Source organism: Hirundo rustica, chromosome 7 (assembly GCF_015227805.2).
Source record: "Hirundo rustica isolate bHirRus1 chromosome 7, bHirRus1.pri.v3, whole genome shotgun sequence".
NCBI classification, from domain to species: domain Eukaryota; kingdom Metazoa; phylum Chordata; class Aves; order Passeriformes; family Hirundinidae; genus Hirundo; species Hirundo rustica.
Window position 1 is genome coordinate 9,134,088 of NC_053456.1, and position 24,519 is coordinate 9,158,606.

The 24,519-nt window shown below is 42.8% G+C and overlaps 1 protein-coding gene across 6 annotated transcripts in view; it reads left to right on the forward strand.

Annotated features, from left to right (window-relative positions):
• Positions 1–3,440: 3,440 nt before the first annotated feature.
• The window catches only part of OSBPL11 (oxysterol binding protein like 11), a 43,500-nt gene continuing 22,421 nt past the window's right edge, over positions 3,441–24,519 (forward strand). For 3 of the 6 annotated variants that reach the window (XR_005701687.2, XR_005701688.2, XM_040069987.2), the window contains exons 1-3: positions 8,524–8,663; positions 22,931–22,999; positions 24,003–24,178. Coding sequence is in view for 3 of the 6 variants with exons in the window: in XM_040069987.2 (XP_039925921.1) it covers positions 8,524–8,663; positions 22,931–22,999; positions 24,003–24,178 (385 nt within the window). In the remaining 3 variants the exon portion in view is untranslated. Of the gene's footprint in view, positions 3,460–7,755; positions 7,777–8,523; positions 8,664–22,930; positions 23,000–24,002; positions 24,179–24,519 lie in introns of those variants that run through there. The other 3 variants (XM_058421381.1, XM_040069988.2, XM_040069989.2) reach the window with 3 other exon arrangements.

The window sequence follows — 24,519 nt, forward strand, 5'->3', positions numbered from 1 at the left end:
CAGTCCCATTAGCAGCTTTCATTCCCAGTTCTGTTCCTTCATCATTTTATTCATGTTCATGTTAAACCTCATCTTTGCAAGTTTAACTAATAATTATCTAGGTAATACCAAATCAAATGCTTTACCAAAGTTCAGGTTGATAAGATTTATTATTTTTCCTTTGTTCTAATATGCCATTATCTTATCAAAGAAAGACATTGAGCTAGTCTACACATAATGTGCCTAACCTACACTTTAACCCATTTTCTGCTTCCATTCATGTCTTTTGTTACTCATGGCTGACATTCACTCTAAAAAGCCTGAAGATGTCAATGATGGAGATTATTCAGTATTCAGAAATGAAGGGTAAAGAGCTCTCAAGTTTTCTGGCTGTGTTACACAATAATTTCCATATCTGTGCCCTTTAGCCTCTTAAGTGTGCTGCCTCTGCTCTCTGGGGTTGATTACATTTTTTTCCTTAAGGAGTCTGAAGCAATATCTTCCTTTAGCTTTTAGGTATCTGCCCTGCTACTATTGCGGTCCGTGCTTTCCTTCATTTCCTTTGCAATCATGCAGTAAACTCTTCATGTCCTTGTTTTCCTTCCCTGCGCAGGTCTGGTTTGTTTTGATTTTGAGTCATACCTTTAATTTTGGATGTTTGAATGACAGTTCTCTCTGCATATCCCTCCCTTCTCCTTTTCTTTCACTAGACTTTCTGCATATTCCTGAGATGTCCTGCACTGACTGCAACACAGTTCACATCCTATGCAGGCATCTGGAGCTACTGGTAATATTCAGCCTTATTTTGTCTGATCTCTTTGGAGAGAGGTAAGATTCAAGGACCTCTTCCATCTTGTGACTACTTGAAAGCAAAGCAGATTATGAATTTTGCACTCCCTGGGATGATGATCATATAGCATTGCTCCTTGGCATCTGAAGGTATGCACGTTTTGGAATTTAGGGAAACAGGAGCTGAAAATTGAGCTATGTTTTTGTATTTTTCCAAGCCTTGTGGGCTGGTGTCAGCAAGACTCACACATTCCGTTTTCTCAGCTGTGAATCTATAGGTAAAGTTTGGGGTAGGTCTGGAGTTTATAACAAGGGTTCCCAATGTCAGCCTTGGTATGTGAGAGGAGCCCATCTGTTGTGAGTGTCCAAAGAAACCTTCCCCTGGCTGAGGTCTGCAGACCACGGAAAACCTACCACTTCAGCTCCACCCAAAATGTGCACTGCCTGACCTTCACCTTACACTAGACAGCCAGGTGGGCTGCATCGGCGTCGGAATGACTCGGATATCATGGGCCTCTTCATTTTTCTCTGGAAAATTTTTGCACATAAGCTCCCCTTGGATTACATCCAAAACAGAAGATTTGCATGGTTTTAAATGCATATATAAAGACTAAATTATTATGCTTAATTACTTTTACTTATAGGTACTAAATAATAGCCATTTATACTGAGGTAGCATATAATATCTCAAAAAGACTCTTACAAGATATTAGGTACAAATAAATTCTGTTTGCATCCCTAAAAGCTGACAGCCCAAATTGGTTACAGTTTTACAGGTTCCACACGGACTTCTTGCAGCCTATTTTTACTCACTCATGGGATCTAGAAAACAAATCAACAGCAAAGCTTTGATTCCCCTCATTTCATTTAGTTGAATTTTCTGCAGGTTATGATCAGATTACATAGGAAGAACTCCTTTTCACACTTAAGATAATTCTCCAACAAGGTACTTAGCAGAAAATGAGACTGGATTTTAGCTGTATAGAAATCCACATAATCCCAAGCAATTTAAGGAATTCAAGCAGGACAGACTGAGAGGCCAATTGTAAACCATCTGTACTCTTCGTGGCTTTCTGTAATTGAACAGAGAAAGTTTTCAGGACAAGAAATAGGACTATAGAACTGGAAAATGCATTTGACAAAAGAAAAACAGTATTGGTAACTTGATTTTTGATAAAACAAACTCCAGGCAACAGACAAAAAGACTTTCCAGAATCCAAATATACCCACTTTGTTGGAAGCACAGCCTGCAACAAAAAGGAAGGATATAATTTGGAAATTAAGAAGTAAATCAGAATCAGCTGGAATGTGCAGGTAGGAAATCTGGTGATGAGAACACTTTGGTATCAGTATCCCTCAGAGTTTAAATGGAAATACAGCAGTCAAATTATTGACTATGTAGGTTTGCCCACAAAAATGACCAAGTGCTTTGGCTTGGTTTCCAAACTGAACTTGTTAATGTGATACACTGGTAAATGGCACTTGAGACTGGGATAACAAGCATTTAAACATGATAATGGAGATCTACAGCAGATGGAGAGATACACATGTTGCCATAGAAACCGTGCAGGAAAAGTGTGTAGGAGTAAAGCATGGCACAGGAAAGCATCTGGGAGAAAGGGCTGAAGAGCTGAACTTACTCAGCAGCTCTTAAGGTTAGATGACACATTAATAAAAACACATTTGTTTTTCAGCATATAGAGAATCACAGAGGAAAGGAGTCCTAACAGTGAACTGCAGAAAAACTGAAGGCAGCAGTGCCATGTTGTGACATAGTGCGGGGCAGAAAAAGTCTCTAGAGAAAGGCTGGAGATGGCCGTGAGATGGATAAAAAAGCTGGGGAGCCCTCAACCAGAACCACAGCATGAGCCCCCTGTGCCTGCTGAGCACACCTGGAGCCAGGGGAGTGATAAGGGCATATGCATTCCTTGGACTCCTCTCCCAGCAGCAAATCCATGGAGGGTGACCCAGCCCGGCTCACTCGGAGCCTGCAAACTCTCTGCCCTGCACAGAACCTCTCAGGTGGTCCCACAGTGCTGCAGGGCTGACTCTGTGATGGGCTCAACATGTGGCTACATTTCTTGAAGAAACCAGGCTCTAAACAGACAAATGTGTATTTTTGAATTCCAGAGTTCCCCACACAAAGAGCTTGAATAGGGGACTATCTGGAGGAAACTCCTGCTTTACTCTGTTGGGGTGGGTGATGCAGCAGAAAAGATCTCCTTGAGCTCAGGGAAAGGAGTCACCAGGGGCTGTTGAGGCAAGGCAGAAGGCAAATCCTCCCATGGTGCAGAAGGACCAGACAGAGTTGACAGCGTCCAGCTGCTGCCCTTTGTGCTAGAACAGCCTGCACTCAGCCACAGCAGCCTGTGAGGCAATTCCCGAGCTCTCTTCCTGCTCACAAGTTGGAGAGGAAAGGGCAGGGAGGCATCCCTGTGTGGCTTGAGCAGGCAGAGGGTTGGCACTTGGAAAAGACCCGGGACATATATCCAGCTGTCAGCAACAGCTCCATCACATGGCCAGATTAAAGCCATGCGTGCTGAGAAGTGATTCAAGGGCAGGAAAAGGGATTGAAACATGGGGCTCGTCAGTGGCGTGGCTGTGAAAATGTCTCAAACTCTGCTGTTGCTGAGCTGCATCTCTAGTACAAGTTTTAGTCCATGTGGGCATCTGGAAGTCCTCCAGGACAGTGTAAGTACTTTGAGGGTTCCAGGTGGTGGGGCTGGGTGGTGGTCAGAACCAGCAGCTGTTGGGGTCTAAAAGACAGAAAGTAACGTGAGCATGCTGATTGCATTTTGTCAATGTGGAGCAGGGTGGGGTGGTGTCGGCTTGGCTCTTGAGTGGTGGCTGCAGAGCAGTGTCGCTTCTGACATTTTGAAGCTCCATGGCTGCATGATGAGGATGAGAGCTCCAAGCTGTGGCAGGATGCTCTGCTTACAGAAACATTAAAGAAAAATCACACAGGTGACAACTCCAAAGAAAGAAAGTTCTCCAGTTCCATTCTTCACTGAGTTCTCAGTCTTTCCTTAGAGGGTGTCTCTCAGAGGGGAAGCTACTAGGATTACATTCTCAGCTTCCAGCCAGACTGAGCCTTTGCTGCTGCCCCACTTTCCATTTCCACGTCAGGATTGTGTAGAGCTGAGATAATGCTGGACCCTGGAGCATGACTCAGTGCAAAGTCACACTGTGTGCTGCTCAGAATGGAGCCAAATGTGAGTGTGAAGAACATGAGTGGGTTGTGGACAGGGATGGAAACTTTGTAAGCAATGTAAGCTGCTGTCATTTGTGAGTGTGCTGCTTTCAGCTGGGCCTGAATTACAGCAGGATATGATACATAGGGACTGATAGAGAGGAGCAAGGAAATGAGGGGATGACTGATAGTGATTGAAAAAAGATCTTGACTCCTTAAGACTATAGAAGATCTGATGAATAATTGTTCAAAGCAGGAACCACTACTTCATACATGTTAAATAGCAAAATCAGAGCCCCAGGGACTCAGTCATGCCTCTAAAGCTCCAAAATTAAGACATTCTGTCAAAATATATTCAGTGTGAAGTACACTGGTGGGAGAAACAGTTTGTGTTACATTTACCTGACCTTACCTACAGTCAGGAGAATACAGCCATGTGCTCAGTGTATTGAAGGAGAAAGGCTGTTTATTTTAACCAAATTTCCTTTCTTGTTCTTGTGTCGTGGAATCTACACTTTTAGTAGGTAGTTATCGTTTACACTTAGTAAGAGTGGGAAGAAGACCAGAAACATTGTTTCCCAGGCTTTTAATACAGTATCAGTTGCCGTGAGAAAGAATTTTTCAAGAACAATTGTACGATTAAAAAGTGCAGATATGAAGCTCCATCAGTGACGTTACTTTTCTGTCATTTTCTCATCGCCTGGCAGCTCCCCCATTTCAGCAGTGATTATGAAAAGTTGCACGTCTCGTGCAGTAAAGGCAGGCTGCGCTGCTGGTTTTCCTTTCCCCGGACTGATGCCATTCTCCCGTATGCCTGTAGAGGATGTAGTTCCCTTAGCAGACAGGAGCAGTAATAGTTGCGTCTTCTGTGGCCTAGCTACCAGAGGCAGATCCAGATTTAAGACTGTTAAACCTGGTCTCATCCTAAGATACTAAGCCAGAAAAAAAATCCTGAACTAGACCAACAAGAGAGTGACAAAAAACTTGTATAGTTTTTATATATATATATATATATATATATATATATATATATATATATATATATATATATATATTTGCGCTTCTATTTTAAGCATGCAGGTGATGAAAACTATGCTGAAATTCAGGGCATTTACTCTTTGAACCTTGCTGCTCTGAAGACACAATACTCATCTGAAGAAATGCTAAGCATGTTAAGTGGCTTTAAACTGAAAGAGAATAGGTTTAGATTAGATATTAGAAAGATATTCTTGACTGAGAGAGTAGTGAGGCACTGGCACAGGTTGCCTACAGAAGCTGTGGATGCCCCATCCCTGAAAGTATCCAAGACCAGGCTGGATGGAGCTCTGGGCAGCCTGATCTAATGGAAAGTATCCCTGCCCATGGCAGTGGGTAGGAATAAGATATCTTTAAGGTTGCTCCTAATCCAGGCCATTTTATGATTCTATACACAGCCAGACTATAAACTTTGAAAGACATAAACAAGAGTTGTTTTAGTGTTGATCAGATCCTATGAAGTTTCCTGAAATTAACAGAATGATTGGTTGTGGGAAATTGGCTCAAGCTGTGATAAAATACAACCTGCTTCAGCTAGTAGTCATATCTGGGCCTACAAGGATTCAATTTGACAAATGTCAATAAATATTTGTTATCCAATTCACGTGTTCCTCCTCCAGATCTGCAGCTCTTCCTCATCTCCCCCTTCAGACTCAGGAGTCCCCAGGCAGTGGTGAGGCTCAGGCTGGTTGCAGGCAGGGCACAGCTGTGGAGCCCCAGGACTCACCCTCTGCTGCTCTTCCAAGGGCCAGGGTGGGATCCAGGTCATTTTGAGCCACTAAATTGTAACCAGGGAAGGAGACTGAGAGCAGTGAACTGAGCACAAGTTATAATTGGTAACATCCTAAACTAAAGAGAAAAGGCAGCTTGAACTGTGTAAGCTCTTAGCAAACGTGGTTTAGCCGTCAGCCTTGCTGTGCTGTTGAGCATTTTATCAATGCCATCTTACGAGAGCCTCTGGTACTGCACGTACAGCACCTTTCTTAAAGCATAAAAGCAAGTGCATAGGGGAAGCAAACCTGAGTTTACCATGCTCAGGGACCAAATACTGAGGGGCTTCAGAAATATGCACTAAGGATTGCTGGCCACTCTGGTGCTGGAAATGTTGTGGGTGGAGGAACCTGTGGTGGTTGCAAAGGTCAGGCATGGGTGAAGCTGTGTCTCTGCTGGGACTGGTTGTCCTTGAGCAGGGAGGAAATAAAACACACAAGTGGAACTTTTGCCTGAGTTGCTTTTGCTTCAAAATTTCCAAGGAAAATTTCAGGGTTATTGGCATACATTATGACACCATGCAATTATATATTTTCAATTAAAGTGTCAAGGGATTGGTGGAGCAGAAAGCAATGAGATTGGAGGGCAAGAAGAGTGCAGTTCTGGAAAAAATTTTCTGTGATGGACAGTGCTACTCTGCTGGTCTGCTCATCTGTATATTCCCAGGAAAAAATGCAGGGAAAACATTTTTTTTTTTTTTTTTTTCCCCAGCAAGTGACAAAAATGCTCCTAAAAACATAGAAGTGGTGAATTTTATGTTTCTGCACTGGTAGTATCTCCTGTCCCTCTAAGAGAGATTCTAGGCATAGATGCAACAGGCAGCCCACACTGGTCTGCTGGAGGAGATTGTGTGTGTGCTTGTCACGGAGGGAGGGATATGTGGTAATTTAGAACCAGATTAAAGTTTATAAATATATTTTAAAGACATAATGCTCATAATGTGCCATCATCACTTGCTGGCCAAAGGCAAAGGCATTTTGAATGCCAATGGGAAAGTTAAAACATGCTGGTCGGAGGTAGGAAGGCCATGGGGTAAAAGGCTGCTACCAGAGAGGTGCTGTAAGTAAATAAACTATTTGTCTGAAGTATGTTCTCCTTTAAATTTTTGCTTCTATGTATGATTCTCACATAGGGATTTTTTAGCATCTTTTGCAACATAGTTGTTTACAGTATTTTAAGTGTATAATAAGAGCTGGAGAGTGGAGGAGGGAGTTTGGATGAGATGAGGATTAGCCTCACTAACCACAGTCAAGTCCGGTTCTGCCTTTCTCTTCTTCATGTGCAGATTGATTAAAGTCAGAATGAGGATCCTCTGCCCCTGATTTTAAGAAATAATGCAGCTGTAGACAGTGAAGCTATGGCTGGCCAAAAGCCATGCCTGGCCTGAAAGATTTCCATAACAATCTCTCCCAGTTAGATATGCTGGCATTCCATGAAAGAAAAATGCAGTAATTGGAGGCAGAACAAGAGGACAAAATGTGTTTCCTCTCAAGGCCATGTTGTGGCGTGGCTCAGTGCATGAAGTTATGACTTTGACCCTGCCCTGTGGGTCTCAAGCAAGATCCCAGCTGTCACATCCCTTCTTGTGTATGGCACAGCTTGGATCCCTCACTCCTGTCAGCCCGTTCTTATTTTGCAGGGAGAATTCCTGTAGCTCTTATGCGGGAAGATGACTGGAAATAAGAAGATAACTGTATGGAAATTACAGTGGCAAATATAGTTACTATTCCCTGGATGGAATGTAGTGAGCATCCCCAACCTCCCACACGAAATCTAAGGAGGACTAAACGGAGGATGGAGGGGAGTGGAGACACTGTGGCCAGGCTCTGGCAAAACCTTTGCAAAGGAGGGAACTCGGTGGTACTTTCTAGCTGACATGCCACACAGCAGCTGAAAACCAAGGGAGATAAAGGAAGATATCCCACTGTTGAATCAGCATCCGTGGCAAAATCACCCTTCTTGGACTGAAACGTATCTTCGACCAAAGGTGCTATCGTGACACCCACCCAAAGGTATGAGCGCCCCTCACTGAGATGTATGACTTAAGCCACTTAAGCTCCACCTGGATATGAAGAAATAGTGTAAAAGTACATAAGATAAGAATATGAATGTGGAAGTATGTAAGTTAAGAAATGGAGAGAAGTTAGGGAAGACTGCATTGTAACTTCTGGGATCCGTCGGTGGGTGAATCTGCCTTCTCCCCCTCAGGGACGCCTATGGGGTAAGAACCGTGCTCTGTGAGCGCTGAATGATTATCTCGACCTAACTTCTGTTAGGGATTAGAGCCTGTTAGTATATTGCTTTGAATACGTTTTTGCGGTCAAATACCGTCACCGGCAAACCTCGACCCTTAACCTGCCAGAGTTTTATTGTTATTCCGTAACCTGTTAACGCGAGTCCTCCCAGAGCGCTGACAGCCTAATCAACTATTAACGCTTTGAGGAAAATCTCCCCTTTTTCACGTGACACGCGACTTTCAGGCGAGCCCGAAGCTCTGCCAGCGCTGCCCGCACTAAAGATGGCGGCGGCGCTGACCCGGAAGGGGCGGCGGGGCCGGGCCGGGTGAAAGGAGCGGGAGGGCGGGATCGCCCATCCCGGCGCGGCCGTGCGGGAGCTCGGCCAGCCCAGCGCGGCCAGCCCGGCCCAGCCGAGCGGGACGCGGGGGTGCCGGCGGCCGCCGCCATCGCAGCCCGCATGGGGCGGGCTCGCTCCGCGCGCCGGGGCCGGGGGCGCCGCTGAGGGACGGGAGCCGCGGCGCCATGCAGGGCGCGGACCCGGCGGCGGCCATGAAGGGGCCGGAGGGCGAGGGCAAGACGGAGCCGCTGCCGGCGGCGGCGGGGCAGAGCGGCGGCAGCAGGAGCGGCGGCGGCCGCGGCGCCAACAAGGGCTGGCAGTACAGGTGGGCGTGAGGCGCGGTGAGGGGCGGCGGGCCCGGAGCTGCCCCGGCGCGGGTGGGCGGCGCGGCTGCCCCGGCTGCGGCAGCGCTGGAGCCCCCCGGCACGGCCGCGGTGCGGCACGGGGGACTCGGCTCCCGCTTTCCCTGTGCCCACCATCCCTGTGGTGCCCGCGGGCGGGCGGGCGGTTCCCCTTCTCCATCAGCACGAAGCTGCCGAGGGGACGATGAGCCTTTGCTCCTGCCTTTCAGATCCTCTTTTCCCCTCGCAGTACGTGGAGACCTGTGTAAAGTTGTTACAGGCGCTTCACCGCTTTCCAGCCTTTCCAAAAAAAAAAAAAAAAAAAAAGCCGAACTTTGTGCCGAGTTTTACGTCTTTTTAAAGAACTTAATGGCAGTCATTATTTATTTTTATTGATGCTTTCAGTTAGTTGCCGGTAGCAAAACTGAGTGTGCACGGAGTTTCAGTCTTATCTAACTTGTTTTAAGAACGGCTGTGCTTAGCATAAATCGCGGCGATTGCTCTGGTTCAGCAAGTCAGCAGAAGGGAGCAGAGAAAGCCGGAGGAGCTGAGCACACGGCAGTAGTTTGAATTATTTGCCTGTGTGTTCGGGAGACTTGAGGGTTTCCATAGGCTTTTTTTCTGCCGTGCTTTCTGTTGGAACACATTCCCACTCACACGCCGGTTAGCGGGCTCTACCGCATCGCTTGAGAGATTTCCGAATCCCTGCTCCCGGGTCTCTCCTCCTTGGCTGGAGTTCTGCCATGTTGCTGTTTCCAGTGCTGCTGTTCTGTGAAGTTCGCACACTTCTCCTTCAAATAGAGACTCTCCAGAGCCGTCATCTGCCAGCCCAGATGGACTGGCTGTTCCCTGCGTGTGAGCAGGAGCCTGCTACAGACGGACGGAGGGACAGGGGCTGACCCCGGGACTCGGGCACTCAGACCCGGGATGTGCAGGCACGGAGCGCCCTGGTGCTCTTAATGGGGAGTGAACAGCGCGGTCATCGCTGAGAATCTGGGTCATGGGTGTTTTACTTTTCTGGTGACTAGTGCCGGAAAGAGAAGTGGTGATTGCAGGATGAGTATTTCAGGCTGTTAAGTCAGGAAAGCTAATTGTCAGATGTAGCTATTGGCTGTTTTAACCACTGTGTCCAGTTGCTTTTTGAACTCGGGATTCAAGTAGAACTGAATTTTCTAATGAAAATTGCTATTGTAAGCAAGCACACACTTGCTATCCACGTTTCACTGTGAAACACAGGATTTAGTTAATGCAATTAAAATGGTAATATTTTATATTTTTGTTTGGAATTGGAGGCAGTGGAAGGGATGAGATGCATGGTTTGCCTGGATGTCTTTTTAGCTATACTGTGTTTGTGATAGTAGTCACTCTGCAGTGAAATTCCACTTTTTAAAATTATCCATCCAATTGTTTTTTTTTCTTCTCTCGGTGCTATGGCTTGTATGACAAAAATTGAACTGACCCCGAGTGTTAGCCGTTTTGGTGGCTTGACAGCTCTAGGTGGGATCTGTCTTTCTTTTTCCTTGTAGCTACCACTATCTTGTTTAATTTGCTCTAAAACTTTAATGCTTTTTTATTTTTTTCATTAGTGATCATTTGGAGAAGTTTAGTGTACTAATTCTGTTATTGTGGACACTTGAGATACATCACTGTTAATCTCTGCTCTGTTTGGAATCAATTATTTACACCTACATTTGTTTCTATATCAAATTACCCTCAAAATATCACCTTTCCCTCTGTCTCCCTGGAAAGCCCTGCTGAAGAAGGTGCTGTAGCTTTGTTTTCACTTTGTGACTTACTTCTGTGCTAAAATGTATTTGACAAAAGACAAACTCCCCAATGATAAACCAGTGTCTAACGTGTGTTTTAGAAACAGATTTTCTGGGAACTTTTGCTGAAAATTTGTTCTTTAACTTTAACAGCACAGAGTTTGAGCAGTATGTGGTCTCACAGATTGGCAGGAGGAGGATCCTGAAGTACTTGCTGTCGATCGACCACATCTGATTCAGAATTTTAGCCCTGTTTGGTGAAGCATCTGGTCAAAACAGCTATAGCAGAGTTGTCAGACAGTGGGACAACAGGTGCTTAATAGTAAAATGCTCCAAATAGGGAATTAAGACTATGGATAAAAAATAAACCTCCAAGGCTGCTGGAACCTGAAATGATGAAAACTGAACCTCTCAAAGGAGGTGCAAGGTCACGCAACCTTGGCATAAATTGAGTATCTAGAAAATTTAAAAAAATGAAGCAGAAAGTCTGACTTGATATTTCTGTAGGAGAATAATAGGGAGATTTTTAAATAGCTGTGATAGAGTTAGATCTGATATTTATCATAGTGGAGAAGAGACAGCCAGAGACTGTCAGACACTTCAGATGATGTGGAGATACAGCTGAATCTCCTGTCAAACTTCCTGCTTGTAGCCTGTGAATTGGTGAGTTTAGGCAGCCAGTATAGCAGTGCCTGTTCCGAAGTTTGTAGTAGTTTGAGATCATAGTATTTTCTTTTTTTTCAGCAGTAACCAAGCTGTAAAGTAAGTACAGCCTGACCCACAGAAAGAATTACTGCACTCAGCAATTCGGTGTTACCTTATGACCATCTTCATTTGGTTTTGCCTTGCTCCGGGTTAAATGAAGAAGAGTGCTTTCAAAGCAGTGAGAGAAAGGAGACAGGTTGGGCTGGTACTTCTGTGACATGTGATTTGTAGTCATTCAAATAACGTAAAAACTTTACAACCTGAAAGCAGAATCTCTGTCTATGAGCTGAATGGAGAGCTGATCAGAACATGTGCCAGAGAAGCGGAACAAGTCCTGTCAGCCTGGCTTGAGGGGCTTTCAGAGCAGTGAGTGGCAATCACTGGTTCTTATCTACAAAATTAAATGTTCAAAGCCCTGTGGTTGACTAGAGAAACAAGATAGTCTTTCCCAGTTGGAGACATGCTAATGTGTTGTCCTCTTAGGTTTTTCTTAGTGGTTCTGCTTTCAAATACACAGATCAAGTCTGCTATTAATCGTATTCCCAGCATTTCTTCCCTTGCCATTAGAAATACAGGTGAAATGTTCATGAATTTCCCAAATGATTGCTGATTTTGAAGCTTACAAGTTATATTTCAAAACCTATTTGCTTTTTCACTTCTGCTTGTATTTTTGTGGATAGCTGCCTTTGTTCCTTATTACTCAAATGGTTTTAGCATCTGTTCACTATGGATTTAGCCGTGTATAGTTATAAAATGCTGCAGATTGTGTCTTTTGCTCTTTGTTTAAGGAAGTGAGTTACCTTTTTTAGTTGTTCCTGAGAGTATACCTGAGTGCTGCAGGGTTATTCACAGTTGTCAGTATAGAAAACCATTTTGGTGAAAGTAGCTTCAAGGAGTAAACTTCTTAGACTGATAGTAATTTTTTTTTTTTTTCTTGCTAGGTGTGACAATAGCCAGTAAGAGGGTTCCTCATGCTGGGTGGCTTTTGCTTGTCATTAATTAATTAAGGCAGAGTCTCTTGCAGAATTACTCCTGGTGGCTTTGGGCAGGAGTGGGAGGCTGAGAGGAAGAGCAGAGAGCGTTTTGCCAAAGGGTAACACTTAATGTTTTTTTGGTATTGAATGCAACTGGATAACAATTTTTAAACAAGTGAAATGGTTGCCAGTCTTTTATGGGTTTTAGAGCTTTTTCAGCTGACACTATGCAAGCATCTTCATAAATACTAAAAAAGGGGAGTAAGCAGTTACTGACCTCAATTCAGTTTTCTGTGTTTGAGCAGGCCAGCATGTGACAATGTAGCAGAACTGGTAACTGGAACAAGTGAATATATTTTAATTCTGCATTTTGAGATGATCACGGACAATGTTTCATAAAATCATCCAGTGGGAAATGTGTTTTCAAGTCAACGCTCATTTCTAAATTTGATCCCAGTTGCCATTGAGGATGACTAACAATGCTTTGCACTTCAAACACATAGAAGCAAAGCATGTGAAATGGAGCTAGGCTGTGGAAGCATTTGATTTTCAATCATGCTATCTTGGAAGAATGATCTAATTAGCAGTACTAAAGGGAAGTATCTTGAAACTGATACAATACTGATCCTTCTGTTGGGGGTGTCCCAATGTCAGTCTTAGTTTCAAGATGTACTGAGTGTTCCTAGTTTCTCTGCATTTCTGGTCACATTCCAAGAAGTGATTGATCCTGAGAGGATAAATTTCATCTGTTTGGTTTTTAAACCTGGATCCAGCTTGGTAGAAACAGGTACAGGAGGTGGTGGCAGCTCATGTTCAACATTTGCAATCCTCTCCCTTGGTGGTCCTCTGTTCTTGTCTGGGCATCAAATCCTTGCTTAGGCTGCAGTAGGGTGGTGTGAGCTGAGCTAATCAACTGGCTCCTGAGAGCAGGCTGGAATTTAAGCTACGCTCTCTGTTGCTTGCTAAGTAGAAGAAATGTCCCAAACCTTCATGAAAATGTTAGTGTTATCCTAGGACAGTTCCCTCTAACACTGGTACCCCTAGTGCTTCCTTTTTATTATCCATCTCCTCTGTTCTGGATTCTTTTTTTGCATTGCTTGAAACAAAATTCTTTGCAATTCTAGGTGGAATTTGTGTATATTTGCTGGAATCAATAACTGTAACTCCCTTCTTTGTGGTGCGCAGCTGCAGAGGGAGAGAGAGGCTGTAATTTTGTGGTGTCAGTCCCAGGACAGAGTTCTGGCAGGGCCTGCTCCTGTTTTGATTTTTCCCTGCTCTTTCAGGTCACCTCACTCCTTCAGTATCCCACTGTTGTAAGAACCTGCTGGCACTGTCACAGTGAGGTGCCAGCTCCCAAGGGAGATGATGTACTGACATCTTTTGGGTTGGCTGGTGGCTCTGATGCCAAGCCTCTGTCAAAGTGAGTCCAGACCTTCCTTGCTTCTGTTTCTGGTGATGCGTAGAGATACCCCAGCACTGTAGGGCCTTCTGAAAGCCCATGCTGCTCCCTTTCTGACTTGTTGCTGGTCTTTTGAGGTGTAATTTGGAGTGCTGAAGAGATGATTTTCATAAGTGGTTGCTGTGAAATTCAGAATTTATTTCTGCAATTTTGTGTGTTCCTTTTTATTACTAAAAGTCAGGTTAGGAGCGCTGTCACTTTTGTTTGATATGCTGGAGGGAACTGGCTGAAAAACCTGGTGCCTGAATTTCTTTACCCTCATTTGACTCTTTGCTTAAAGAGTATATCATGCTCTTAACACCGATTTTAGAAATCCTGCACTTCACATCATTTGCTCGTTAGAACAGACAAGAAGCTCATGTTTGAAATGATCAGCCAGTTACATCCATCTCATTCTCACAGATGCGTTCTATGTTATAAAAATATTAAGATCATTTTTTACCAAACTGATTTTACAGTTGTTAAAGCCCCAGGCACTTCTCAAAAGGCAGGTGAGCCCTTCATGCTCACACATGTATTTAAACTTGGGAAATTGGCGTTGGAGCAGGTGTGTCATAAATTAAGAGAAGTAAATCTTGGTGTGAGGGGTATTAAGTGGATATTGCTGGGGAAACGGGTTTGGGTAATTTAAACAGGACCTTCACATTGACTGATGTTCCGGTAGGGAATGTGAGCCCAATTCCTGAGCCAGGTGACAAGGCCTGGGCATCCTTCTCCAGCCCTGTGGCTCCTCAGTGAGTGACTATCGAGAGCACTGTCTGTCTCTTGGTTCTTAGAGCCTCTGTGTTGGACAGACAGGGTGTCACATGTGGAATTGGTTCTGGCATCCAGTGTACTTATGTTCGTAGTGGGATGTTCACTTAGAGTTCAAATTAAGAGGAATGAAGAAGCACCAATTTTTGAGTAGTGTCTAAAAATCAAATGATTCGTGCTGTTCATAGAATAGATTTCTGCAGGAGTTAATGGCTGTAACAAATGCGTATCCTTCACTAAGTGCAATGAGTATTTTTCGACTTCACCTTTTCTAATGTAATTATGTAGCAGAGAGTTAATTAAGTGGAGTACAACATTAACATCCTGCAGTGCCGCACACATTCTCTCCCCAGAGAGAAGATGAAAAACAAACTGCATGTGCCTGACCTAATCACATTGCTTAATGCAGAAGCAGAAAGCGCCAGCTGCTGCTGTTATGTTATCCTGGGAAGGTTCCTGTGCTGTACTCATCGTACTGTGAAAATGAAGGCACAAGTGCAGTGACCCCTGGTTACTTCCAGACCTTGCCTTGACGTGCCCTCTGATCACCTGCCAGTGTTGATGAATCTTGCAGGGGATCGCTGCCTGCTGGCAATGCTGCTGGACAGCTTTCTTCTTAGGGTGCTTCCAAAGCTTGTTCCTTTTCAGATTTTCTCTTCTGTGTGTTTAATGCTGAAATGGGAGGGGAGGGCAGGCTGAAGTTGGGTAGGAGAAATGCTGTTCCTTCATGTGTGTTAAGCTGCCAGTCTTGTATTTGACAACCTGCTTTGGAGCTTTCTGCTGTGGATAAGCATTTTTTTCTTTTTTGCTTTCAGTTGTGAATTCCAAAGTTTTCAAGGAGGCTGGAAATCGTCAAAATCTTGGTTAATGTTTAGATATTGTCAAATTAGTTTCCCAAAGAGCCTGTTGAAAGTTGCACTGAGAAAGTTGTTTACTTTCATTGCATGGAGATGTATCAGAAAGCAAGGGATCTACTGGGCAGAACTGCAGGGTGCTGCATAAAGCAGCTGTTTTCTGATCCTGGCTCTGACTTCCTTTGTGGTAATAGTCACATATTATTCAAACTAGTTTTCCCTGGTGATCACTATGTTCCTCTTTTTCACGGAGGACTCTTTTTGGAGCAGTTGGCTGTGATTTTGCAAAACTTGTAGGGTCACGGTTTCAGCTGAAATAAGCAGAAGCCATCATTTGAATATATGAATAAAATAAAAATTGGACTGCATCTGTCTCAAAATTAAAGAGGCAGAAAATTAATCGTGCCTCAGTTCCCTGTGTGCAAATGGAATGATAATGTTTTTGTCCTCTTACTGTTCAGTACACAGCTCCTTCATAAATGTCCATAGCAAGCACAAGAAAGCCACGAGGGAGCTCATTATTAGAGTATGAGTGCCATATGAATAATACCTCATACTCATTGCACGATGAAAAGGAGCACTTTTGAATAATCCTTATCTGGGAATCGCTGTTCCCTTAAAGCACCAAACAAGAAAGTAGCCCTGCTCTCTTTATATATGGTCATAGTCATAGGTTAATGTATGTGTTTTCTTATTTAGAGTTTAAATCTTCCTGGTGTCTTACACCTCCATTTTAATGTAAGGGTGTCTTTGCTTAGTTTCTCTGTGTTCAAGATTTATAGAAGAATTTGGGTTGGGAAATCTCTAATCCTCCTGTTCAACCTCCTGCTCAAAGCTTCAGAGTCAAAGATGTCATTCAGGGCTGCCAAATTGCACCGCTTTTAATTGTTTGCTAGCTAGGCTTTAAACTACTGGCCATTGCTTCTTGAGTCTGGTGGTCCACACAGGCTTTTGCTTGTATTTATGATTATTTAGATAACATCTGTTGACAATAGCCTATATAAGTGTGTTCTTAGTAACTTGAGTGGTGATAATAATTATGATCCTCAGAATTTAACCTGAAATGTTGCAAATAATATTTCAAAAATAATTACAAAGCAAGAGGCTCATCTGAGGTAGCTGATCAGTGTATTTCCATTCCAGTGTTTTATTGCTGCAAAGTCCAGAATGGTAATGTGTAATTCTTAATATTTTAAAAATTCATAATCACAAATATAAAAATCTCAAAACTGCTGGGGGATATCTGCATATTTCTGGTAGGATAAGAGCTACTAGACTAGGAGAGTAGAATGCCTTGGGATGGACTGTGTAGTAAGCTGAACCATGCTGGACTGTGCCAAAGAATGGCTCTGAACAATACAGAGATTTGCTCCACCAGTCTCTGTGGGTAGTACTTATCAGGATCCACTGCTTTCCCAGGTATCATAGGCAGCAGGTCGTCCAAAATTGCAAAGATGCTCATCCATCTGTGTTTGCCTTGGATATGTTACATCAGTACTGTTCATTGGGCAGAGCAGCTTTGATTTAACTGCTTGAGCTTTCTGAAACTAGATTTTGAGAGAGTTTTGGGTTTTGTTAACAGTAATGTGTGAAACTGTGCATTATGGCGTGCTGATGTAAACTAGTAACATAAATGGGTAGCACAGCTGCAGGCAACCTCTCCTGCATTAAGGGGAGAGTTCAGACCTTTTGGGGTGCTTGCTTTTTGTATACTCCAGCTCTAAAATGATGTTGGCTAAATCTACAGTTTGTTTTCCACTGATATCATTGCAGCAAAATCTGCTGGGTTGGCTACTGACTCTTGGATGTAGCTTCAGTTCTGTTCTGCTGACGCAAATCCACAAATAAATTGTCCGTGAGTGGAGTTCTTGCTGACTTGAGGTGTTTACCTGTGTGTGAGACAGATTGCTGAGCTGAATGTCACTGCAATTTTTTCAAGGCAGATGTATTGTGAAAGCTAGAGAGGTCTGTAAATTATAAAGTAGTTAAATAATCAGCTTTATAGTCGTTATGTGAGAAAAGTGTTTTGTTACTCATTAATAAAATATTGTCTCTTTTCTTCTACTTGCTACACTACAAAAGTGCTGCAGTAGTTTCATCTGTATGTAATTGACCAGTGCCATTAATGGTCTAAAGAGGAGAATGGAATACAAATTTAGTCAAGATGGTTTTTAAAAAAAACCCTGTTAGCTTATTCCCTTTGAGAACTAGTATTGACAGAATTTGAGGTGCCAACACAACTGTTGTATTGAGAGCAGCAGTTGGGGAGGGTGGGCTGTGGGAGAGCCCCTCACCCCAGGGGTACGGAGGCTGGGCTGCATTATGCTGGAGTCATGGATAGCTGATGGCTCACTTTGACTCTGTCACACCTTTTCTTTGTGGCAATCATGTGCTGCTCTTCCAATGCTTGTCTGCACTCCCAAGGATTTACAGGAGCTCATGTGAAGAGAAGTTTTTGTATCTAATGAGGGGGTGTGTGTAGCTGGTATACTTGGAGCCAAGTGGTGTTCTGAAGTATCTTCAGGATCTACTGTTGATGTTCTTGTCATGGTGTTGGACTTCTTTTCTTGCACTTGTCTTTGGTTTCTAATTTTATAATTGAGTAGTCAAAACACATGAGCAGAAGAGCAGGAGCTTTGCTGCCACTTCACAGTGTAGAGCCCTGCTGGTGAGTTGCACAGCAAGGAGAGTTTTTTTCCTTTCTTCCAAAAGCTGTTTGGTAAAGCAGAGGTAATAATTGGTTAATGCTTCTGCCTTACCTTGTTGGGTTTACTGCGGAACCTGCACCACAGAGCTGTGGAATTGCAGTGTGCTTAACTTGGCGGTGATTTCTGGCAATTGCTAAAGATATGCCCAAAGTGTTCAATGCTGATGTAGCTGTCTGGATTTATTTTCCCCTTTCTCTTCTCCACTGCCTACCCCTCCCTGTAAGGGAAAGGGGGATCAGTGCACTGTAGGTAAACACTTTGCAGTGCTCAGTGAGGAAAAAGCAAGCCACTGCCAGCAGTGAACCCATGGACAAATAGACATGAACAAGTTCAGTGGATATGGTCACTGCTTTTTCCAAACTGTATAGTTGAAATCAGTCATTGATTTGCGCTGTTACAATCCTCATTTCTTTATTTCCTTTTTTTTTTTTAATGCTTTGGTAGCTTTTAATATGAAGACAGTCTCTTTCACCAAGGGTTTACATCTTGCTATGAGTTCAGTAGGAAGGAGCATCTTCTCTTGTCCAGGATCCAAAGGCGCTGTCATAACAGTGGTCGTGGCAGCTCTGGAGGCTGGATTCACCTTCAGGAGCCTTCCCTGACACCTTCACAGGCTCCAGACTCCTGGCCATCCTTCCTGCTGGCAGCAAATCCACACATACTCAGCTGCCGCTCGAAGTCAGGCCTTACGCAAGTCAGTGGGGAAGCCTTTGGCCGCTGCGTTTGCTCTTCAGACAGCTGTTGGGTCTTGAGAGACTTGGCTGCTCAGAGCATCCCACGTGATGCTGTCTGGGTCCCAGCAAAATTAAAATCATTTGAAGGGCAGTCTTGGAACTGTTCTGTAACTGCTTTCCCGATGGGTGTAATTTTTATGCCGCTGCTAGGTTTTTTTTTCTGTGGGGCTTTCACAGAAACAGACACGTGATGGGTATGAAAAAAGGTTGGTGAAGCCTTTTGCATTGCTGCTGCTTCTCAGAGAAAATGTTGGCCCAGCAGTTGTCAGGTGTGAGCCTGGGTGTCTTGGCAGAGGCTCCTGAAAGACGTCATTATGGGACTACTGTTCCTCAGTATCTGAGTCCAAAGCTCGGGTGCTGCACGTAAACAGGATACAGGGGATTTTGGCCTGATTGTCACTGTCTTCTTTCTTTCCCAGACAGGAGACCACCCTGCAAGGCACTGACAGCTGCTGCAACTTAGGAAAGGACAAGTGGAACTAGAGAAGGATAAATAGGCTAACAGTGATCCTTTGTGAATCTTTTATTCCTTTTTTTTTTTTTTTTTTCTTTAGTAGTACATAGATATGTAGAAATCTGGCTTGTGGTAAACATTGTTGATGTAAGGGAGGGATAATTTTGTGGGAAGAATATGAACTGATGTGTAGTTGTTCACAGACATCTGTCATTTGCTTACATGGACAGTTCCAGTCTATGTCAGTATTTATAAATTAAAACATTGTGATAAATGGACAGTCAAGTTCGATGGTGTTCAGCCTTTGGGAAAAAAACCACAGGTTTTGGGAGGTGGTAGATGTTGCTGGGCTAGAGTTCAGATGTTGTATCATGTCTTCTGTGTATTTTTTTTTCTAGATTGTGATTTGTATAATACCCTCACTTAAAGAGTCCAGCTGAAGTTAAAATCAATTTTTTTCATGTCCTTAAGACTGTGATCTATCTGTTGCAACATTTCCTTTCTTTGACAGGACATGTGAATTTCGACAGAAATAGGGCCTTTAGGGATTGTTGACTCATTGTTGCTGAGCTGTTGCTATTCCTCTGACAATGTGAGACGGTGGTGAGCATTTTAAATAGCAACAACAGCATCTTGGCTATGGAAAGGCACACGTACCCATAGGTACGTGTATGTACATGTAGGCAGCAGTGTGAATGCAAAGGGATTCTGAAAATCAGGAAAGATCCCTAGGCAGCCAGCCTTCACTGTCAGTGTTAAGTTGCTCAGTGTTTTGTGTCAAGTTCGCTTTTGAAATGTTTTCTAAAAGTCAGAAGCCCCTATGTCAGAAATTTTGGAGGCTTTTGAAGTACACTGGTGACTTTGAGACAGGTTTTGCCAGCACTCTTTCCAATGAAACAACAGTAAGGGCTTACTCATATTTTGTGAACTGTGGTTATCTGTGAGCAGAGCCAGTGCTTGAACCTCAACCTCTTATTCTCAAAGTCTACCATTTTACAAGCTTTCTGTAGTGCTCTGTAGAGCTTGGCTGTCAGTTCCAGACTAGTGAAATGTTACTGGGTTTTCTTCAGGTTGGGTGTGTTATTGCTTTTTTTTTTTCTTGTTAACTGCCTTACATCACTGCTTTAGCAACAACAAATATCTTGGTTTAACTCTTGCTGTGGAGGCACTAATTTTAAAATATTTTGAGAAATGCTTTAGTTACAATCCCTGGCCTTGTTCATAAATAATACTGAGAATAATTTTCTATATTCATATATGCAGAAGAAGATTAGGAGGTTAACTGTAGTTCTCTCATGGGTTTATGTACAGTTATAGAATTTACTTTTTTTGTGAATTGCAATTTGCAGAGTGGGTTTAGATTTCTTTAGTGTATATAATTTTTACTTATTTAAAAATAAGCCTTAGTTCAAATGTTGAAATATTAGTCTCAGTCACTTTCTCAGACTTCCATGGGGCACTGTTTTCAAAGCCTTTCAGCTGAACCCTCTGGGACTGATGAGGTTAGAGAGATGAATTATTGAAGAGGAGGCATTTGGAGACGTTTTGGTCTAGACAAAGTGAAAATCCAAGTGGGAAGGAACATGCAGATGATGGTAAAATGTGATGGTCATTGAATGTGGCACTACATCACCAGAAGAGCTGCTCTCCCTTTTACAGTGCCTTTTGCTGCATGACAAAACCAGCTATTTAACCTGTCACACCCAAAAAAACCCCAGAGGTCAAATGATTTTAAGCGGATCATTAAATTTACGCTTGTCAGGTGAATGGACTTCCATAGGTCATACACATAATCCTGCTGCATTCACTGCAGTCTGAACTTAACCTTTCTGATTTTTCTTGGGTTCTGTTAAAGGTACCTGTGATTTTGGCACATTAGTTAATGGGGGTGCAGTGGCCATAGCCCGAATGTGCAGGGCTTTGTACAGTGTCTCATTGAAAAGCAAGGGTGTAGCTTGCATTCACTAGAGCTGAAAAACAATTAGCTGTGACTCGGGACAATTTTCAGATGATTAAAACCCAAGCTCATGCATTTTTATGACTGTGCAATCTCATAATTTTCAGCTAAATTAAGACAGTGAGCAAGTCTAACCTGTACTTCCCTTGTATGCCAATAATAACAAATGAGAGGCGTCTGCAGTGGATGAGTTTGATTATGTCTCCTTTAGCTTCCCTGTGCATTTAAAATATATGACACCCTCTGCTCTCCTTGGTTTTATTTTTATCTGTAGTACCACTTAATGAGCTATTAGAAATTAAATTCCTAGACAGTCCTGCTGGCTGGTCTCCATTGCAGGATATTACTGCAATACTGATTGCTGCTGTAGTAGTTATGACAGATATTTTTGCTTTTAAAAGTAACATTAAAAATCAGCAGCTTGGGTTTTTTCTTCAAAAAATGTACATTCTTGGATCTCTTGGCTTGTGTTGTATCACTGAATGGCAGTGATATACTCAGTGGCTGTTTTCCTTAGTGTCACCCTAAATGGCTTCCTTTAAGATGAAACAGCGTAACATGTTGTATTTATCAAACTGTCAGATTTCTAATTAATATGCTGATACTGTCTGTAAATGAGGTGTAGACAGCAGCTTCAGCTGTTATTTAGAATTTGCCCCAATACTTAGCACAATTATGTTTGCAACCAAAACCAACTAATGGAGATGATCCCTTGGCTCTCATAGTCCTATTTTCCCAGCCTTCCCCCCCTTTGCTGACATGGGGCTACTTCATCCATTTAACAACCAAGACAGGTTGCTGCTGCTCCAATGGACTCTGAATAATTTCATTTAGTCTTCAACGTACTACAACCTACAGAAATTTTAATTTAAAATTTAAATAAGATTAGAGACAAATTTATTTTGAAGACACAAATAGTGTCTGATACTTGGGTCATTGTTTCAATTATTTTTTGTAATATTGGGAACATTTTTCTCAGGCTGGACCTGGATTGTCTATCAAGAGTGTGTTCTTCAGTGTGGGATTATGTCCTACTGTGAGATGAGGGCATTGAGGTGGCATTTCTAGATTTATGGGAACATACAGCATAAAGTGGGCCTTTAAACTGATCTTAAAGGGAGTAATTTGTAGCCTTGGTACTTGTAAGCCTTATTTGGGGCAATTGATTTTCAGAAATGGTAATGTATTTTGCCTATAGTGATATTAAGTCTCCATGCCAAGTGCCTTTGATGGATTCTCATTTTTGGTGGACGTTTCAAGTCGAATCTTTGAAGGAGAAACTTGAATTTTCCTGTGAGGCCAGAGGAGGAGGTGTTTTGGCTTCTGGTTTAGGTTTCAGAAGATGTTGATGTGACCTGCACTTGGATGTGTTCTGTAGAACATCTGTTCAGGAACATGACCGTGTAGGGGAAAGGGTGCTGGACACAAGGGATTAATGACATTACACTGATGTAGGAATAGCTACAGACTGCTTAGATTGATGCCTACAATCCAGGGATCTGTTATTAAGCTAGAGAAAGTTAATTTTGTTCAGGACTCCAAAAGTGCAAGATTTGTTTTGAAGATCGAGCAGGAACCAGAAGCATCATGGATAAAAAGATTTTAATTACCTGAAACTTGTAAAAATATGTCTAGAAGTGCCTGTTGAATTGGTGCAGCTAATTATGGTTTGAAATTATTTGGAAGTCGATAAGTCTGGTTAAATTGTGATAAGAAACTATTTTAGGAAAAAGGCTGGAAAATCTTTAAAGTGTAGCTTTGTTAAATTGATAGTGCCATTCTAAAAATGAACATAAAATTCATCTCCTGAGAATAAAGATGGTCAGAAGCTGGGAGGATTTAAAATGTGTTTGGTTTTTTCTGATTGCCTTTTTTCTCTTTTGATAGTGATCACATGGAAAATATTTGTGGCTACTTAATGAAATACACCAATCTTGTCACTGGTTGGCAATATCGGTAAGTCTTTTATGGTGCTTTTTAGTAATGTTGGTCTCTGCAGCATCCAAATGAACATCTTTCAGAATTTTTAAACAGTACTTAGATTTCCCTTTTTCTGGTGGGCAAACTTTATGCAAGAATCTAATGCTTTTCTCAATATAGATTAAGCTATTAATGTGTAGATGGATAATATTTGTATTAAGGCATGGATATAAAACAGGCACAAGCAATATAAAGCAGTTAACTCATTTAGTGGCTTAAAACGATGTTCATATGTGTAAAAGCCATTAGGTTTTTTCTCCTTTTCCACTAAAAAAAATTGTCTTTGTGTTTTCTGCTGTCTTCACCTTTGTGCCAAATAATGCTATTGCTGAAAAAAATTAGAACTTCATTATTGTAAATTCAAACTCAAGCAGGCTTTTCCCTTTCCTCAGGATGTTGTCTCCCCTGGAATAACTTGATTTTCTGTGTCAGGTGAAATTCTTTGGTCAGGTTTCTTGTTTAATGCTGTTCCTAGAGCATCACAGTGCAACCAAATTAATGTTGGAGAGACAAGTCCTTAGTGTACCGCACTGTGCCACCTGTGCTGCCTCTGGCATGGAGTGGCTCATGCCAGTATACTCAACGTTAAACTCGAATGAAAGCTGAAGCATCATGTCCAGTTCCATTTTTTAAAAAACAATCTGGAATTGCTTCAGTTTCGTGGTTTTGCATCTCAACACCTTTGTATTTGGGGCTGTTTAATGTATGTAGTTTGAGAATATATTAAGCCTTAACGATTCAGGATATAATTTTTGATTCCCCAGATCTTGTGATAGTTGTTACTTGGGCATGTTGTTCTGTTGTGCAATCCCTGAGCACTGAGGAAAAAAAAGTCTCAGTCCCAGTCCCATCTGTGCAAACTTGTAATGAGAGTATTGACTTCTCCCAGTACCACCACTTGCACTAAAAAAAAAAAAAAAAAAAAAAAAGGAAAAGGAGCTGGTTTTTATTTCATGCATTTACTTTGTTATCCTCGCAGGTATTTTGTGTTGAACAATGATGCTGGCCTGCTGGAGTACTTTGTGAATGAGCAGTCTAGACATCTGAAGCCCAGAGGTACCCTGCAGCTGGCTGGAGCTGTCATTTCACCCAGTGATGAAGACTCTCACACCTTCACAGTCAATGCTGCCAGCGGGGAGCAGTATAAACTAAGAGGTAGGACCTGGATTCTTGGGCAGGGGATTCTTCCACTAGAGGACAGTCCTGGCTCTCACCTGGGGCTGCTTGGCTGCAGAGCCAAAGCCGGAGAACCTGGTTGGCAAAGCGCTGCCAGGAAAATTCTGTGCGAAACTTGCATCCCGCTGTTCAGCTAGAAATGGTCTGTGTTTATGGGTAGTTCCATAATGTTTGGGTTGGATGACCTTCAGAAGATTTCATATGTGTAGAATGGGGTTTAATCTTCGTGTATGGCGTCCTTAAATTGTACTGACTCAAAGTTTTCTAAATCATGGTAGGTAGCAGTACTGTGGCGGTGCTCACAGAGAATTTAATTATTC